At 40.5% G+C, this 20,774-nt stretch overlaps 2 protein-coding genes across 2 annotated transcripts in view; both read left to right on the top strand.

Moving 5' to 3' along the window:
- LOC148149822 (SMAD family member 5-like) overlaps positions 1-539 on the top strand; it is a 42,542-nt gene extending 42,003 nt beyond the window's left edge. The window contains exon 8 of the mRNA XM_087988269.1: positions 422-539. Coding sequence (XP_087844395.1) covers position 422 — 1 coding nt within the window. The 3' untranslated portion in view covers positions 423-539. The remainder of the gene's footprint in view (positions 1-421) is intronic.
- Positions 540-19,977: 19,438 nt separating this feature from the next.
- LOC122551069 (serine-rich and transmembrane domain-containing protein 1) lies at positions 19,978-20,325 on the top strand. The gene is given in 1 exon segment (XM_043692711.2): positions 19,978-20,325. A coding segment is annotated over 1 exon segment (348 nt).
- The last annotated feature ends 449 nt before the right edge of the window (positions 20,326-20,774 follow it).

Raw genomic sequence — 20,774 nt, 5'->3', positions numbered from 1 at the left:
CCTTGTTTTTCCCATAGGCCCCATTATTTATATTCTGTTACATGGCTTTGTATGGTAACGCAACTATTACATTATAGGAGAACTATCTGTATATTTGGCATGGACTGGTTGGACCGAAGTGTCTGTTTCTGGGCTGCGTGACTCTGTGACAATGATCTTTAATTGTAGGTTCTCAGGATCTGCACTGTGTGAACCAGTGCCTGATGTAGCTCAGCACCTTCAGCATGGCAATCTGCACTTGCTGCAGGGAAATATTGAGTTCAGAAAGTGGATGGCTTCTGGTTTTTATTTCTGAACTTCTCCTATGTGCCCTCTCTTCCAACGCCAGACCAAACAGTCAGCCTCCAGATCACAGCCATCAGCGACTGATAACTGAAAGTTAATGACAATTATGTCAGCCATCTTCATGTCTTGCTTGCAGGTGAACTTGTAATGGAGGAATGGATACCCAAGAAGCCATGATCCAGTAGCCAGTTCACCATGCAGAATATCTTTGTGTATATGGCTTTCATCCATCCAGTCATCGTGATTAAACCAGAACACACATTATTGACTTGGCAATGTTTGTACGATGTTGGAGTTAGAATAAGGGTCACTAACCACTTTGTCCATTATAGGCTTCTCTTGTAACTTTATATTTTGTCCTGTGTCTTGTTGGTTAGTTCTCCAGAACACTGCTTCTCAGGACAGTGACTGGGACATTCCTGGCTAGTTTCTTCTTGTTGCTGCCCTTGTATTTTTGGAATTTGAACCTGGTACTGGAAGGAGTACCTCAAGTATTAGGATGGCAGTAGGGGTCTGGCAAGCCTTGGATGGGGAGAAGCCTGAGCCCCCAGTTGGGTCCAACATTACTAAGATGTGAGTCAGTGAGGGGGGCTTATTGGTGTGTCAGTGACTGGAGTGGAGCAGGAGAGGAGTTGGGCAGACCCAACAGTGATGGAGGAGTGATTCACGAAGAGGGGCTGCTCAGTTAGTTAGTAGGGATGACAAAGTGACAGAAGAAAATGTGAATGAATGTGGGGGAAGAGGGTGAGAAGCTGATGAGTGTGTGGGGATTGGGGAGAGGATTTTGGTGGGGACAAAGTGCAGAGCATCAAGGGAGCAGTGCATATGCAATGAGAAGACAGATTGTAAGTAAACTATATTATATTTGGAATGCTGCAAGGGGCATTTTTTTGTTGTTGAATAATTTCCAAATCTGAACTCTGCAGTCCTGCCACATCCAGTCATGAACATTTGTGAACTATTAAACAAGTCACTAGAGGAGGCTACACAAATATCCCTGTGCCTAATGATGGAAGAACCCAACAAATCAGTGCAAAAGATGAAGCTGAAGCATTCCCAGCAATTTTCAGTTGGACAATTTGAGTGGATGATCTGTCTTGCCTCCTCGAATGGTTGCTAGCATTACAGATACCAATCTTCAGCCAACTCTATTAATTCTGCATCATACTTTTTTTAAAAAGTCAGAGGCATTGGATACTGCAAAGGCCATCGGCATTAACAACATTCCAGCAACTTGCGTTCTCCTAACTAAGCTATTCCAGTACAGCTAGAGCACTAGCATCTACCAAACAACGTGGAAAATTGTCCAGGTGTATCCATCATACAAAATGCAGGACAAATCCAACCTGGCAAATTACCGCACCATCAGTCTATTCTCAAGCATTAGTAAAGTGGTGGAAGGTGTTATCAATAGTGCTATCAAGCAACACCTGCTTAGCAATGACCTGCTCAATGATGCCTGGTTTGGGTTCTGTCAGGGTCACTCAGCTCCTGACCTCATTATAGCCTTAATTCAAACATGGACAAAACAGCTGAATTCCAGAGGTGGGGTGAGAGTAATATGCCTTTGACGTCCCAGCTGCATTCGACCAAGTGTGCCACTAAGAGCACGAGCAAAACTGGAATCAATAGTAATGGGGGCAAGCTGGTTGGAGTCATATCTGCCATATAGGAAGACAGTTGTAGTTGGAGGTCAGTCATCTCAGCTCCAGGAAATTTCTGTTGGAATTCTTCAAGTCGTGTCTTAGGCTCAACCGTCTTCTGCTTCACCAATAACCTTTCCACTATCAAAAAGTAGTGATGTGCAATCAATGGCAAACAATGTTCAGCACCACTTATGACTCCTCAGATACTGAAGTATTTCATGTTCAAATGCAATAAGATGTAGAAAATATCCAGGCTTGGGCTGACAAGTGGCAAACATCATAAATGCCAGGCTATGACCATCTTCAGTAAGAGACAATGTAATACTACCCCATGACATTCAATGGCACTTACCATCACTGAATTCCCACTATCAACATTCTTGGTGTTACCATTGATCAGAAACCCAACTAGACGCACTACGTAAACACAGTAGCCACAAGAGCAAGTCAGGGGCTAGTAATACTGCAGTGAGGCACTCACCTCCTAACTCCTCGAAGATTAGAGTCAAGATTAGAGTGGTGCTGGGAATGCACAGCAGGTCAGGCAGCATCTGAGGAGCAGGAAAATTCCTGATTCTCATTCTTGATGAAGGACTCCTGCCTGAAACATCTATTTTCCTCCTGCTTGGATGCTGCCTGATCTGCTGTGCATTTCCAGCACCACTCTAATCTTGACTCTAATCTCCAGCATTTGCAGTCCTCACGTTTTCCTAACTCTCCAAAGCATGTCCACCATCTAAAAGTCAGGAACATAATTGAATACTACCCACTTGAGTCAATGGGTGCAGTTCCAACAACACTCAAGAAACTTGTCACCATCCAGGGCTGACTAACTGATTGAGTTTTTTTTTGAAGAAGTGATGAAAGTTGATGAAGGCAGAGCAGTGGACATCGTCTATATGGACTTGGTTCTTGACAAGGTTTTACATGGTAGATTGGTTAGCAAAGTTAGATCATGTGGAATACAGGGAGATCTAGCCATTTGGATACAAAATTTGATCTAAAGTAGGAGATAGAGGGTGATGGTGGAGAGTTGCTTTTCAGACTGGAGACCTGTGACCAGCGGTGTGCTGCAAGGATTGGTGCTGAGTCCATTGCTTTTTATCATTTATATAAATGATTTGGATGTGAACATAGGAGGAATGGTTAATAAGTTTGCTGATGACACCAATATTGGTGGTATAGTGGACAGCAAGGAAGGTTACCACAGAGTCAATGGGACCTTAATCAGATGGGCAAATGGGCCAAGGAGTGGCAGATAGAGTTTAATTTAGATAAATATGAGATACTTCATTTTGGTAAATCAAATCAAGGCATAACTTTTAATGGTGAGGCCCTAGGGTGTGTTGCCTAATGAAAAGACCTCTGGGTGCAGGATCATAGCTCCTTGAAAGTGGAGTTGTAGGTAGACAGGGTGGTGTAGGAGGAATTTGGTATTCTTGCCTTTATTGGTCAGCGTATTGAGCGTAAGAAGGTCATGTTGTGGCTGAACAGGAAATTGGTTAGGCCACTTTTGGAATACAGCATTCATTTCTGATGTCCCTGCTATAGGAAATATGTTGTTAAACATGAAAGGGTTCAGAAAAGATTTACAAGGATGTTACAAGGATGTTGCCAGGGTTGGAGGTTTTGAGCTATAGGGAGAGGCTGAATAGGGGCTATTTTCCCTGGAGTATTGAAGGCTGAGGGATGACCTTATAGAATTTTATAAAATCATGAGGGGCATGGATAGGGTGAGTATTCAAGGTTTGTCCCCTGGGTAGGGGAGCCTAAAACTACAGGATATAGGTTGAGAGGGGAAAAAATTAAAAGGGACCTGAGGTGCAACTGTTTCATATAGAGAGTGGTGCATGTATGGAATAAGCTGCCAGAGGAGGTTGTAGAGGCTGATACAATTACAACATTGAAAATGCATTTGGTTGGTATATGAATAGGATGGATTTAGAGGGGGATGGGCCAAATGCTACCAAATGGGACTAGATTAATATGGAATATCGGGTCGGCATGGACAAGTTGGCCCAAAGAGTCTATTTCCATGCTGTACATCTCTATGACTTTATGACAAAGCAGCCCACTTGATTGGCACCACCGTAAGTGTCTTCACCCTTCACCACTGATGTTCAACAGCAGCAATATGTATTGTCTACAAGATGCACTGCAAAAATCCACTGAAGATCCTTAGACAACACCTTCTAAACCACGATGACTTCCACCTCAAAGGACACGTGCAACAGGTAGATGCACGTGTCCGCCTGTAAGTTCCCTTCAAAGCCACTCACCATCGACTTGTATTGCCATTCTTTCACTGTCTCTGGGTCAAAATCCTAGAATTACCTTCCTTAGAAAAGTGCTTGTTAACCTACCACATATGAACTTGTTCAAGAAGGAAGCTCACCACCATCTCAAGAACAACTAGGGATGGACTATGAATGCTGCCGAACCAGCAATGCCCAAGTCCCATGAGTGAATTAAAAAAAAGATCCTGAGAAAAATTATTCTAATATTGAATGAATAGTGAATTTTACACCACTCCCTCCTGTTCCTCCTTTGTCTTTCCCTCTGGGTCAAAGCTGACTTGCTTCAATTCTGCTGGGGTAGCTTCTATGGTAGTTGAATCAACCTATCCTGGAGCCTCAGACTCTGCCACAGGTTGGGGAGGTGGTGTTTGATGAGGTCAGTGGGTGGAAACCAGCTGAGTGTGTGCATTCTTTCTGCTGTTTGTACTTGGCCTCCATGTCTTCCACTCGGTGAAGTTTAAAGTGGTTAGTGTCTTCACAGATGCATCTTCTCCAGTTTGTGCTTCCTAGGGCAAGTGATTCCCACATGTTGGTGGGGATCTTATTTAGGGAGGCATTCAGAATGTCCTTGTAGCATTTCCTCTGCCATCCTAGTGATTACTTAATATTGTTTAGTTTGGAATAGAGCATTTGTTTAGGGAGACTTATTTTAGCATGCCAACAATGTGTCCAACCATCACAACTGGTGGTGTGTGACCAGTAATTCAATACTAGGGATATTGTCCCAGGAAATGATGCTCATATTGGTACACCTATCCTGCCAATGGCTTTGCAGGATTTTGTGAAGGCAGCACTTATGATAACTCTCCAGCGATTGAGGTTTCTGGTGCATAAGGTCCATGCTTCTGATGCATACAGTGGGTTGGGGACTATGATTGCTCTGTAGGCCATGAGCTTGGTGCTGTGTTTCAACTCTTGAATTTTGAACACAATGTTCCTCAGGTTTCCAAAGTCTACAGTGCTGCACTGGAATCAGTGTTGGATTTCATCATCAATTCTCTCATAAATACCTTCTTAGCCATCCTAAGGGTGGCACAGTGGTTAGCACTGCTGCCTCACAGTGCCAGAAACCCAGGTTCAATTCCCTCCTCAGGGGACTAACTGTGTGGAATTTGCACATTCTCCCCATGTCTGTGTGGGTTTCCTCCAGGTGCTCCGGTTTCCTCCCACAGTCCAGAAATGTGCAGATTAGGTGAATTGGCCATGCTAAATTGCCCGTAGTGTTAGGTGAAGGGGTAAATGTTGGGGAATGGGTCTGGGTGGGTTGTTCTTCAGAGGGTCGGTGAGTGTCTCCTCAAATTCAGCCGCCTATAAAAATCCATCACCATTCTCCACCTGCTTCACGATAGCATGCAAGCCATGATCCTCACCTCTGGATCTACCACAGAACCAGTACAGTATGAATGCAAATTGATGTCAAACAGCATGCATCATTGCACTAACCATCTTCTTTGCTCCAAAATTCCACCCTATCTCCAGGTAACTCCCAGGCAGAGTGGAGCTAACCTACAGTACAAGAGGAAACTGTCCAACCTCCATTGCCTCCAGGCCAGTACCATGACCACCCCAACTTCTATCATTGAACTTCAGTATACCAATAATGCTTGCATGTGTACACACGCGACCTAGAAACCATAGTCAATGCATTCAATAAGGTTTATAGATTAGATTAGATTACTTACAGTGTGGAAACAGTCCCTTCGGCCCAACAAGTCCACATCGACCCTCCTTGAAGTGCTCTCCAGCTTCGAGATTACTTCTAAGTCTTTGAGCAACTCTCATTTTTGGCTTTCAGTGGAGTAGGTCCTTCAGTACTCTGACCATAGATGGCTTTGATTGTGCTGAAGAAGCAAAGTGCATCATAGTTGTTGGTGAGTTGCTGAGTATCCTGTGTCTTTCAACACACCATCTATTCTTCTGGTCACAGGTTCCTTGTTGCATCTTGGCTTTCAGTTCTCTGTAGGCTTGCTTTTTCTTGTTCAGGCTTTGGTGGAGCTGCCAGTTTAGAAACACCTTACATTTTATGGCCTGTGGGATCCTGGATCTCCTGATCATTCTCGATGATCCAGTCTTGGTATTTCCTGGTTGAGAGGCTGAGGGTCTTCGCACAGGTGCTGATTCTGGTGATTATTAGTGATTATTATTATGGACCAGGTTCTGTGGATACTCTTCGGCTCTGGCACGTTGGTTGTTGCCTGGTTGGCTGTGAGGCACACCCTGAGTAGGTCTTTCCTCTCTGGGTCTTTCAACCAGCAACATTGAGTCTCCTGCAGCAAAGTTCTTTCTACTTTTGCTGCTTTGGGACCATGTTGGTGGAGGTAGTAGAATGGATTAATCAGTGGTTGGTCCAGCAGTTGTTAACTCCAGTCATTGAACGGTTGATGTGGACATCTGTGCAGTGTCTCAATTGAACCATGATGTAGTCTATTAGGTGCCAGTGCAGGGGTGTTGTAATGAGGTGTTGTGCTTGTTCCTCTGATGGAAGAGGTATCCATTATGATGAAGTCTTAGGCACTTCATCAGGAAGAGGACTCCATCATTAGAGTTTGTCTTCCCTACACCACCTTGCCTCACATGCTTTTCCAAAGGTTTGCATCCCTCCTGACTCTTGTATTAAAGTCAGTGAGGAGTATGCACTTGTCGCCTTTGCGGATGTGGGACAGTAATTGTTCAAGGTTAGTGTCAAATGCCTCTTTTGACTCACCTGTTGCATCGAAGGTCCAGTTGTAGACACTGATAATTATGATGTGTTGCTTTTGGATCAATGTGAGCCATAGGATCCTGAGTCTGTCACTTATCCCACAGGGGGATTTGTTGAGATGTCCAACCAGTTTGTTTGTTGAGGCAAACCCAAACCCACATTCTTATTCTTTCTCAGGTTTGCTTTTCCAAAAGAAGGTGTAACCATCACCTTGCTCTTTAAGTTGGCCTTCTCTTGCCACTTGTATCTAGCTCAGAGCAGTGATGTCAATGTTAAAGGTGAAATGTCAATTCTTTGAGAGCATGACAGAACACTTTATCTAGCAGGGCGATTTTCATGCCAGAGTGGGAACAGACCATGATGCATAACTCTCCTGCTTCAGATTTTGTTGCCATTTTCTCCAATGAAAAAAGCAGGCTTATGGTTTGTTAGGACAGTGGCGACCTTTGACTTTATGACATACTGGCTTTTGTTGCTGTATTGTGGCCAACTGGCTTGTGATTGCCAGTAACAGAGGGAAAGTTGTTATAATTACAGGTGGTCATAACACTGCACAAGTTAGATCCCAAAATGAAACTTAGCTTTTTAAAAACGTGTTTATAACACCTGGGTATGGTTGACATGCCAGACCTGATGTACCCTTCCATTAATGCCCAGAGGGAAGTAAAGAGTGAATCACATTGCTGTGTATCTGGATTCACACTTAGGCCAGACTACGGAAGGATATTCAATTTCCTTCTGTAAAGGACATGAGATTTAACATACCGTAAGTTTTATTTCTGCTATTTTCTCACCATGGTTGTCTGTCAGTTTATTCCAATGATCTTCACTATGCATTCATGCAAGCTCCTCCATGGTAACAAGGCTAAGGAGCTAGTTCCAGCAAAGAACAAGTCAAGAAGTCCTCAACAGCAGAGCAAGGCTGTGACCAAACAGAATGTGAAGATAGAAGAAGGCTGTAGTGTGGATGTGGCCCAGTTCTCAAGGTTTGCCTTGCTGCTGAATTCAGCCATTGTGATGATGATGCTCCTTTAACAAGGTTAGGTTGTTCTTGGTTTCTCTTTCATTATATCATAAAGACCTAGACTTTGAAATGCCTGGGGTTGATCGATTTGAGAATGCTTTCAAGTTTAAAAAAAACACGTGCACTGATTCAGTATGTGGATGTACCTCCTAAGAAGGTGCAAAACTTGACCTACTCTTGGGAAATAAGGCAGGACAGATGACTGAGGTGTCAGTGGGGGTGCACTTTGGGGCCAGCAACCATAAATCTATTAGTTTTAAAATAGTGATGGAAAAGGATAGACCAGATCTAAAAGTTGAAGTTCTAAATTGGAGAAAGGTCAATTTTGACGGCATTCAGCACGAACTTTCAAAAGCTGATTGGGCACAGATGTTTGCAGGTAAAGGGACGGCTGGGAAATGGGAAGCCTTCAGAAATGAGTTAACGAGAGTCCAGAGAAAGTATATTCCTGTTAGGGTGAAAGGAAAGGCTGGTAGGTATAGGGAATGCTGGATGACTAAAGAAACTGAGGGTTTGATTAAAAAAAAGAAGGAAGCATATGTCAGGTATAGACAGGATAGATCGAGTGAATCCTTAGAAGAGTATTCTAATCCTTAGAATAAAGGCAGAAGGAGTATACATAAGAGAGAACACAGGAGGGCAAAAAGGGGCCATGAGATAGCTTTGGCAAATAGGGTTAAGGAGAATCCAAAGGTTCTTTACAAGTACATTAAGGACAAAAGGGTAATTAGCGAGAGAATAACGCCCCTCAAAGATCAGCAAGGCGGTCTTTGTGTGGAGCCACAGAAGATGGGAGAGATACTAAACGAGTACTTTGCATCAGTGTTTACTGTGGAAAAGGACATGAAAGATACAGAAAGTACGGAAATACACAGTGACATCTTGAATAATATCCGTATCACAGAGGAGGAAGTGCTGGTTGTCTTAAAACGCATAAAAGTGGATAAATCCCCAGGACCTGATTAGTTGTACCCTAGAACTCTGCGGGAAGCTAGGGAAGTGATTGCTGGGCCTCTTACTGAGATATGTGTATCATCGATAGTCACAGGTGAGGTGCTGGAAGACTGGAGGTTGGCTAACGTGGTGCCACTGTTTAAGAAAGGTGGTAAGGACAAGCCAGGGAACTATAGACCAGTGAGCCTGACGTCGGTGGTGGGCACGTTGTTGGAGGGAATCCTGAGGGACGTGATGTACATGTATTTGGAAAGGCAAGGACTGATTAAGGATAGTCAACATGGCTTTGTGCATGGGAAACCATGTCTCACAAACTTGATTGAGGTTTTTGAAGAAGTAACAAAGAGGATTAAATGAGGGCAGAACGATGGACGTGATCTATATGGACTTCAATAAGTCATTCAACAAGGTTCCACATGGGAGACTGGTTAGCAAGTTAGATCTCATGGAATACAGGGAGAACTAGCCATTTGGATACAGAACTGGCTCAAAGGTAGATGACAGAGGGTGGTGGTGGAGGGTTGTTTTTCAGACTGGAGGCCTGTGACCAGTGGAGTGCCATAAGGATCGGTGCTGGGCCCTCTACTTTTCATCATTTATAGAAATGATTTGGATGTGAGCATAAGAGGTAAATTTAGTAAGTTTGCTGATGACACCAAAATTGGAAGTGTAGTGGACATGGAAGAAGGTTATCTCAGATTACAACAGGATCTTGATCAGATGGGCCAATGGGCTGAGAAGTGGCAGATGGAGTTTAATTTCAATAAATGTGAGGTGCTGCATTTTGGGAAAGCAATTCTTAGCAGGACTTATACACTTAATGGTAAGGTCCTGGGGAGTGTTGCTGAACAAAGAGACTTTGGAATGCAGGTTCATAGCTCCTTGAAAGTGGAGTCACAGGTAGATAGGATAGTGAAGAAGGTGTTTGGTATGCTTTCCTTTGTTGGTCAGAATATTGAGTATACGAGTTGCAAGGTCATGTTGCGGCTGTACAGGACATTGGTTAGGCCACTGTTGGAATATTGCGTGCATTTCTGGTCTCCTTCCTAACGGAAAGATGTTGTGAAACTTGAAAGTGTTCAGAAAATATTTAAAAGGGTTACCAGAGTTACCAGAGTTGGAGGATTTGAGTTATAGGGAGAGGTTGAATAGGCTAGGGCTGTTTGCCCTGGAGCGTCCGAGGCTGAGGGGTGACCTTAGAGGTTTATAAAATCATGAGGAGCATGGATAGGATAAATAGACAAAGTCTTTTCCCTGGGGTGGGTGAGTCCAGAACTAGAGGGCATAGGTTTAGGGTGAGAGGGGAATGATATAAAGGAGACCTAAGGGGCAACCTTTTCACGCAGTGAGTGGTATGTGTATGGAATGAGCTGCTAGAGGATGTGGTGAAGGCTGGTACAATTGCAACATTCAAGAGGCATTTGGATGGGTATATGAATAGGAAGGGTTGGAGGGATATGGGCCGGGTGCTGGCAGGTGGGGCGAGATTGGGTTGGGATATTTGGTCAGCATGGACGGGTTGGACCGAAGCGTCTCTTTCCTTGCTGTACATCTCTATGACTCTATGACAATAAAAAGGGAGTGGCCAGTTCTCCCAGCTCAGCTTTTCTATGGTTTTAGCAGTCTGGCTGTTCACTGAAAGCAGGCAGTCAGATTAAGGTTGCTGGTTAAAGAAACAGCTATATGCAAGAAGGAGTTCATGAAGCCATCTCTCTGTGTCTCCTGTAAGACCCTGTGTTTGATTTTACCTTTTTTGCCAAGGAGTGTTTATGGGGATTGTTGCAGGAATTTGGAACAGCATGATTAACCTGGGATAATCTGTTGGGCTTTCAGATAGGTAAAGTTATTCTATATTCTGATCTCTTTTGTTTGTGTTTCATTCAGTAATCTTGTGAATAAATTGTTTTGTTTAAAACTAAGTGGTTTGACCAGCTGCATGACATCCCTCCTGGATAATCCACCTCACACCTGCTTAAAATAACTAGCAAAGTTAGGGTCTGGGTTACTTTCTTGAAATGTTTTTAGGGGGTCTGGCCTGATCTATGATAGCCATCAACTGCTAAGATTATGCAGAACCCAACTGCGCACTTGAATCTTCACTGTAAACAATGTCCAATACAAGCCATCACATGAAGTCCTGTAGTGAAGGTGGATTATTGACAGGGGCAAGGCTGTGATATCTGGGGGGCACACAGACAACTGTGGATGCATGGTGGTCATTGGGCACCTGTGTTGAGACAGGGGAACCTTCCAGGACCTGTTTCAGTGAATGAGCAAGACCTCTTTAGGATATCCTATGCTCAACCTGAAAGGAGAAGTGGCTAGAAAAGGTGCCTGTCCACTTACAGGGCATGGAAATTGTACCCAGTGAGATTACAGTCCTTGTGTCCAATCACTAGCAAGACATAAAATGGATATCACTGCTCTTAGCAAAATCCAGTTCATTGGGGAGGGGCAGATGAGGAAGGCAGATGGAGAGTATACCTTCTTCTAGAAAGGGAAGTTAGACTGTGACCCCTACATTCTTAGAGTCAGCTTTGCTATGAAGACCAGGATCTTTGCTTTGTTCTCTAAACTCCCTCTGGGTGTCAACGAGAGGCTGATGACCTTACATCTACATCTCAGCCATATCCAACATGCTACTGTCATTAAGATTTCCTCTCTAACTTTAGCTTCTGACCATGAATTTAACGGGAGTTGACTCTGATCTTGATAGTGTCCTTGATTCCATCCCGGACTCCTCCAAAGGGCTTCTTCTTCAGCCAATTTGATTCATTCCATGTGATATCTGGATCAAGTGGAGGCACTGAATATACAAAGGCTATGAGCCCTGATAAGTTTTCAGTGCTGTTGCTGAAACGTTGTGCTCCAGAGCTTGTTGCTCTCCTTACCAAACTATAACCTTAACATCTATCCGACACTGGAAAATCACCCAGGAATGTCCTGTACACACATACACACAGAAATCCATTCCAGCCAATGCCATATCAGTTTCTTCTCAGTCATAAGTAAAGTGATGGAAAGCGAAAATGTTTTTCCTCACATCACCTGTAAACCTTTTGTCTCTTACCTTAAGTCTATGCTCCCTGGTCATTGATCCCTTTGGCAAGGCGAAAAGTTTCTTCCTGTCTAACCTATCTCCGCATCTCATAATTTTATCCATCTCAAATCATATCTCCTCTCAATCTTCACTGCTGTAAGAAGAGCAACTCCAGTCAGTTTGATCTGTCTTCATAACTGAAACTCTCCAACCCAGGCAACATGCTGGTAAATTTCCACTGCACTCTCTCTAGTGCTAGCTTAAACTCAGTGCTTTGACTAATAAAGGCAAGTATTCCATATACATTCTTAACCATTTTATTCATCTGTCCTAATACCTTAAAAGACCAGTGTAGATGCATATCAAGATCCTTCTTGAAGCAATTTCTGATTTTGTTTTGGATTTTTAGCATCCAGAACTTTTTTTCCTCTCTCTCTTTCTTTCTGGTTCCCAGGGTCCTCCCATTCATCATGTATTCCCTTGTCCTAATCGTCCTGCCCAAGTGCATCACCTGACATTTATCTGGATTGAATTCCACTCACTACCCTTTATCTGTTTAAAGCCCACTTTTAACAGCCCAGTTACGTAGTCTATTCCATATGAACAGCTTTTCAGTTCTTATTGGCTTGTGCCTATCTGCCACAGGAATGCATTAGGTGAAGTATAAAATACAAACTGTGTCAGTGAGAATGGTGGTACGGTTATCATTGTCAGGCAAATTCTCAGGAGCATTCTTATATTCTTAAGGTATTTTCTATTCCATAGATGTTCTGCTTATAGACTCCATTTGAGTGAATACAGTGTGATGATTATTTGATATAATGCTGTAGGTCAAGAAATGATCACCCAACATGTTAAAAATACTCCTGCTTTCCACAAAAGCCAGTGTGATCATCCAACAAAGACTTTATATTCTTTATAAGTATTACCAAGCATTTAATTCATAATAGTTTGACTCCAAATTATTTCCTCAAATTATTTTCCTTGTGAATCATCCATGTAGCTGCTTCAAACTTCTGTGTACAAGCAGTATGAACAGATTTTGCATAAATTGCATATCACAGCAGATGCGGCATTAATTATTTTCAGTTGCTTACATTAATCCTAGAACACATTTTTCATCAATATTTCACACTTAATTGATCATAATTAATGAATCCCTTTGGCACCATATTGTTAGCAGACTTAGCCAGGTGTTAATCCATTATTTCTTAAAGCGAAGCTTTGTTATGGCCAAATATTCTCCATCCTAATGCTTGCTCAGAGTTCCTTGCTGAGCATTCTATTGAACTTAACCCTGGACAAGCCATTGTAGTAATAAACATATGCGTCAAAGGATTATATAAGAGGCAAAAATAGATGGGCTATATGCTGCAAACCAGTTGGAATCTAATAAAAAAAAGATAAGCATTTAGATAGAATCAGAAAACAACAGGCGGTATAACGACAGCAAAGAAACACATCTACAACCAAAGAGTGGTACTTAAATGACCTGATAATTGCTTAAAAACAAACATAAAATTATAAGAGAAGGGAAAGAAATGTGAAAAAAACAAATTGCTGATAGAGGTATAAAAACAGATTATTCTCTTTCATTTTAATATTTCCTTTTCCTTCTGATTGCTTTACTCATTTGTCTAACTCATTTATAACTGATGCACTGACCACATTTTTATCTCTCACTGGCTAGTCGAGTTTTAAATTGAAAGCAGCAGAATCAACTAGAAAAAAAGAGCACAGTTCATTTTGCAAGATAATGGTCTGTGCTATTTCTTGGCATGTCTAGTCTGCGTGAGAGCCTCCACCTGCTTATGGCAAAACTAATTTTGTTAGGGTTCAGTTAGTGTTCCTATGATTTACATAGATTTCCAACAGACCTTTCGCATGCTAGTTAAGTATATGGTCGGTTGTGGCTACTTGTGTTGATTTAATGAGTGGTATAATTAGAATTATTTTTGTTAAGCAGAAACAGGAATGTTTTTCTGCTACCACAAAATAATCTTGCTAAGGTGATGCTGCAGGCACAGAAGCATCATTGCATAGACTATTCCAGGAGGCAGCCAATTGAATACTACATTTTCTACATCACACTTCATTTCAAAATAACTTCATTAGTTATAAAATGCTTTTTGACATCTTGAGTTAATTAAAGATGTTACATAGCTTTTCTCTCTCCTTTTCCTGTTTCCCTTCCCTTTCTTTTGTCTCCATCTTTCTTTCCTTCTTTCTTTTCACTTTCCCCTTAACATCCTCTCCATCTCCGTTCACCCCTTCTTTCATTCATTCTTCATGCTTCCTTACCACCCTCCTTTCCTTAATGCTTTTCTCCTTCTTGCCAACTCCTTTCCTTCCCCTTTCCTCTCCCCCTTTCTACGTCACCTTTTTGAACTCAGAGGCTTTAAGGATTAATAAAAACAAGAAATTACTAGAGGAACTCAACAGGTATGGCAGCCTCTGTGAAGAGAGAAACAGTTAAAGTCTGGAGGCCAAATTGGTTTTTATTTCAGATTTCCAGCATCCACAATATTTTGCTTTCACTGCTAAAAGAATTAAGTTGGTTATGAAATATTCTGATTGTGGAGCAGATGGTGATCTAGTGTTCACCGTCAGGGTATATCAATGTAAATTTGTAAATGCTTTGAAACTCTCATTAAAGATATTTCAATCATAATACTGATATTCCTCACATACACGAAGAAAGATACCCACAAGGAATTTTTGAAAATAGAATATAACCAGTCTTTTGTTGTGCATTGTTCTGGCTGATTTTCATTATCAAGTCCTTTGAGCCGATCCTCTAATTTCTCCTTGAAACTGCTACGGACATGCTCACTCATATTTTCAACAAGCATTTCAGAGCTAATCAAAGCCTAGCAACACTCAGACTGCAAGACATTAATATCCCTACTTTGGTTCCTGACATGTTATGATCCAATTAACCATTGAAGTCATCTACAAAATAAAAACAGATGATCAGACATTAGTTAAATGTACTTTTTCTTCACTTTCCCTGAAGAATTAATCTGATTATATTTACCTCTGGCAGAAATAACAGGACATTAATTCATTGGGTTCATGTTGTTTTGTAATGCATCTTGTGTTTTTCTCGGTATCAAGTGGAATGAACATCATTACAAATTAACATATATTGAAATACAAAATACATACTGTATTTTCAAAAAGAATTTATGATGTATAAGTGTTATTTTTATATTTTCTGCCACTATTCAAGGAAGTATCTTTTTTTTCTGCTTGAAGTTTGCTGGAAATCCCTATTCCATCTGCAGAAATAATGCATAGGTTGCAATCGTCCTGTCCACGAAATGATATGTTGTACCAGTTTGGTTTTAATGTACTTTCAATTATACAATCACTGTGCTACAGTCTGAGTTCATCTATGAAAAGAACTAAGGGAATGATGGTAATATAACACCATGAGAATTAGGAACAGGAGTAAATTGTTGAATCCTCCTCCACTGTTCATTAACATGGATGAAAAATTTCTGATATGCAGCAGTCGCGATTTTTTGTTAATGGACTTTCATTTTCCCTGGACTGCAATAGCCTTCAATACAGCCAAAGCAGTGCAATCTACTCCTGAATGCTTAATAGAATCATAGTGATCAGAGGTGTATAAGGGGTGGAAACTGCTTGGGCCTCAGAAGATCTAACAGGGAGAAGAACCTGAGTTCCTGAACCTGACGTTCTGCAGGTCCATCATGAGGAGTAGCACCAAGTGTTCCCAGGAAGAGGGAGGAAGGTTTTGGAATAGGGTTCACAAGAGGATTCTATATGTGGGTTGGGGCAGTGATTACAATGTGTGTGGGGAGGGACTTCACTGAATTTTCTGTCACCAGGGAACATCGAGAACTTTTCTGAAGCCTAGCTGTGTAAGTAAAACAATATTTTTACAATTTACTTCAAATACAGATTTCCACACGTATATCATATGTGGTATGCAAACTTTAATAATTATACACTGAATGTTACATTGTTGCTTTATTGCTGTTTTGTTTTGTTGGTAGCTGGGGTAACCTTAATTTTCAAGAGTTCTTATAATCAGTGTGAGAACAACACTGGGAAGGTCGTCATTTGTTGCTCTTCTTTAATTGCCCTGAGAAGGTCGTGATGAGTTAAAATTGGGTCAAGTTGGAAAATAATTTGTGAATCCCTGCCATAGTCCGTTACTTCACGTGTATAATCCAGTAAGATTATATTTTGTTAATAGTACCAGCTTCAATCTTTATTGTATGCAATAATGGCATTGAATGCTGAGGCTACTTTGCTGATTTGATATATGTGCATTGCTCCAAAGCTTTGACAATAATAGAATGCAAATAAAGAGAAAACTACTAATTCTATCTATTTTAAGTAGGCTAGAAGCATTTACATTTCACTGCAGATCATAAAAATGTGTTTATATAATAATTGTTTGCCACAAAACATGTTCAGACTTTCTTTTTTTTTCATTTTAAATCAGTTTTCCCTCAAATGTGATCATGACTAAGCTGGTCAAGGCCTGAATTCCACTTAGCTGCTGTATCCTACCCTCCCATAACTCTTGACTCCCTTGTTAATCAGAAATCTGCCTGACTCAATCTTGAATATCCTCAATAAGCCAATCTTCATCACTGCATAGGGCAGAGAATTACACAGATCCGTGACTGCTGTGAGAAGAAATTACTTCTCCTCTCAGTTTTAAATGGAGAGTAGCCTTATTCTGAAAACATATGCTACATTCCCCAACATGAGGAAACATTGGCAGGATGTAATGCCCTCCCCCAAAGCTAGTTTGGAAGTAGGGGACATTTAATCATGCAGGAGGGTGATGAGTATGGATCCTGCTGCCTTTTTTGCCTCTACCCCAATTAAGTCCTAGCCAGGAAAGCTTGTGAACATCCTTCTTTCTCGATCACCAATTGAGGTGCTTAAATTAACAATTAATGAAGGACGGGGACAAAATGCTGTTGTTCATGGGGGTTTTTCTTTGTATTAAAAAAGCGAACAACAAGATCCTCATCGTTGCAATGTATTTATAAATATATTGGCACATATCTTGAGAGCTGTGATACTGTGTCCTCAAAAAAAGCTGCTCACAAATATCGAGCAATATCCTTCCTCAAATTAATTTCATTCTGGCACCAGATTTTTTAATCAGAAAGGAAATCAAGGATAAGGGAAAAAGGGCAGGAAATTGGAATTGTGAATTGTCAGATTAATCATGATCTCATTGGATGCCAGAGTAGATTTGATGAGCTGAATGGTCTACATGCTCTCTTCAAGGATCAGCGTCCTGTTTAGTAATAGCATAACAAATGATATAAACCCAAAAGAACTGCAGATGCCGTAAATCAGAACCAAAAACAGAAATTGCTGGAAAAGCTTCCTCAAAGTTCTGAGGAAGGATCACACAACCCAAAATGTTAACTTTGATTTCACAACTAATTGTAATGCACCTTTTTCAACTCAACAAAATATGTGTATCCATTTGCTGACTCACTTTTCGGGGCTGGCCAATCTGGGACATGCTGCCTGGTGTAAAATCTATTCGGAGATTGGTAATTAACTGTTAATTAGCATTAATAGGTAATGCTTCTATCTGAGTCCACTTGCCAAATCAATCAGCACTTTTCTGTCATGCAATATAAATATTAATTTTCTCCTTGAATTAGTATTCTTGTTAATTATCCTGATGAGTGCAGGATTAAAAGCTTTAGCAAAGTGTCATTTTTCTGCAATACTTAAAATTCTGTACTACCAAGAACTACACACACACACACACACACACACACACACACACACACATACACATACACATACACATACATATATATATATAAAATATGGGATGATGTTTACAGCAATAATCGTTTTGAATGATGCACTAATTCACAATCATTCAACAAAGCATAAGATTTACAAGGCTTCTTGCAATAAGAAAAATAGGACAAGAAACAGAGCTTTATGTCAATGCAATGTTTTCTAATTGAAGTTCTCAACAATGGAAATCAATAATGCACCCTGTGGAAGAGCAGAGATATATTGATAGCAAATTCTCAATTTCCACATGTAACTGCAGGTGCCAGAATGCTCTTAGTTTCACCATCAATACAACTGCAACTTCCTGGCCAACGTATAAGTCATGCCAATGGATGATTTTAATACATGTACTTATATTTTTGTTGCTACACACAATTTAGAAAACTGAGAACATCAGCATCTGAGAATGGTAGAAGACTCATCAGACCAAAATGGAAATACTCCATATCTGGGTGAAGTCTATTAATAAAATTGTTTTGATTTGCTGAGTAATGATGTTAATAGCCTTTTGAGGGTTTTCAAAGTGTCTTGGATGCTATATGTTTAAACTGCAATTTAAAATACAGAGGAACTTCGATTATCTGGCATTCGATTATCTGAATTTTGGATTATCCGAACAAGGTCGCCAGGTCTGATGCTTGGCTAAACTGTGTTATCCATCATTCGATTATCCGGCATTCAATTATCTGAATGAAATTCTCCCTGCCCGTGTCCTTCAGATAATCGAGGTTCATCAATTTTGGTCTGATAAATCTTCTACCATTCTCAGATGCTGATGGTCTCAGTTTTCTAAATATCACAGCAGAAAACCACATAAATCAACAAATAGAGATTGTAGTTATCTTTTACAGTTAGTGTTGCTTCAAAGAGCTGATGTTAAATTGTAATCTTAAGTGAAAGAAATGTCATATAATTGTAAAGATAATATTTGAGGTAGCTTTCAACAAACAAGACAGAAGAGGTTCATGAAGAAAGTTTCAAAGAGTAAATCTAAGATGGATGAAGACTCTATCGTCATTGGTGCAATGTGAATAGGTGCTGTTCAAAGAAAAAGTTAGATTAACAAAGGATACCAGACTTCACCCAGATATGGAGTATTTCCATTTTCTCTCCATCTTTGTTTATACCTTTAAAATCTAATATCCCACAAAATAAAATTAATCCATTTTAATAAGTTGTTTATTTTCTGAAATACATATTACAGATACATACCTACCACAGTCTTAGACTGTTCTGGTTGCTGAACAATTCGCAGAGCAGCCTCAAAAGGTGGAATGGTTTACTCCTGTTCTTATATTTTTTAGATATTGAGGGACACAAAATAACAGATTTGCTCATTGTTCCACTTTGTTTTACAAACCAGATATCTTACTAAAACTTTAATTTTGTTGTTACAAGCTAGTTTACTTTTTAATTTGGAACATATTTCTGTTTAAATACATGACTAATTAGGTTTGATGTGCCAGAGGTCTTTCACATTTTCATTCTGTATTGCCTCATGAATTTTTCTTGAGCAGGATTTATGGCAATAGTGTGTAACACACATTAGTTAACTTGGAAAAGTCCTTGACAATGTTGATAATCACAGGAAGGAATGCTTTCGTATATTGCGCAGATTACTACAGTTAAGCCTGGAGTCATTTACAAAATGTCAGTATGTTCCCAAAGGATCAAAAGAGCTGGCAATCACAGTTCAATGGAAAGCCACCACTTTCAGTGTCATTTTGAAGCTACTTCAGTCACATCTTTCTAATAGTGAGAGAGGCTTCTATATCTGTAATGTTCCATCATCACAGTAAGCTGCATCTTCCTGAAAACAGGAGCCACATACAGTTTTAAATAAAACAATTACTAAGAGCTAAAGTAATTAAAAGATGAATCCTTTGTCTTATTGTTTTACTATTAGCTAGTAATTGGTTATATTTTCGGAGCAGTACTCCGTGAATGTTTAAGTGTTTAATTTAAAAAATGTTTCTTGTGTTAATTTCCAAGTTTAATGTGGCTTTATGTAAAGTTTTTTTTCTCAGTGCTACTGGACGCAAAGGTCATTTTATTCTGTAACTAGACTAGGCTTCTTCTGTGGCTCTGTTTACAAATGTCAGTGCATTAATTACTGAGTGGAATTGTGGAAAAAGAATTCACAGCCACCTTCTAGGTATTCTGCAGGAAATCCGAAAACTACTCTGTACCTTTAATCATAAATATTTGAAATGGCTACGGCTGAGAAAGCAACTGAATCACTAATTGGAAACTCTAGAAATCAAACAATAGATGAATCCTACCCAACACCCATCAATTATGTCACGGATTCATCATCTACCATCAACTTATCTAATATCTTTGTTTAACTGTCGATTTTCCTAAGCTTGCTAGCCTTTTTGGATTTTATTGATTTTTTGATTTTATTTCTGTTAATTACATTTCAGAAGCTTAAGAATGTTGTTGGTTCTAGTTCCTCCTGTCCCAAATGCACAAGCAACACAGGGAGTTCTAGCACAAATCTGGAAGTATATAGCCTTTCATTAAGGCCATCTCATTTCTCAGCTTTCGCAAGCTAAGTAAGAACAATGAAGAGAAGTATTAATTCCAAAGTTCAAAATAAAAAAAAGTTACCCCAAATTATTCTGTTTTGTGCAATTTTAAAAATTATTCTGACTCAGAAATAATGTGGAACATAGACAAAAATGAATTTATCAATCAATTGGCCTTATTAGATTCCCTACAGTGTGGAAACAAGCCCTTCAGCCCAACAAGTTTGCACTGACCCTCTGAAGAGTAACCCACCCAGTCCCATTTCCCTCTGACTAATGCACCTAACACTATGGGCAATTTAGCATGGCCAATTCACCTGACCTGCACATCTTTGGACTGTGGGGGGGAAACCGGAGCACCCAGAGGAAACCCACGCAGACACAGGGAGAATGTGCAAACTCCACACAGACCGTTGCCCAAGGCTAGAATCGAACCTGGGACCCTGGTGCTGTGAGGCAGCAGTGCTAACCACTGT

The sequence above is a fragment of the Chiloscyllium plagiosum genome, unplaced genomic scaffold (genome assembly GCF_037043375.1).
Source record: "Chiloscyllium plagiosum isolate Xiang-an unplaced genomic scaffold, Cpla_swu_hap1 HiC_scaffold_6, whole genome shotgun sequence".
In the NCBI taxonomy this organism is placed as follows: Eukaryota; Metazoa; Chordata; class Chondrichthyes; order Orectolobiformes; family Hemiscylliidae; genus Chiloscyllium; species Chiloscyllium plagiosum.
Note: the sequence above shows the minus strand (reverse complement) of the source record. Positions and strands in the feature narration are given on the sequence as shown.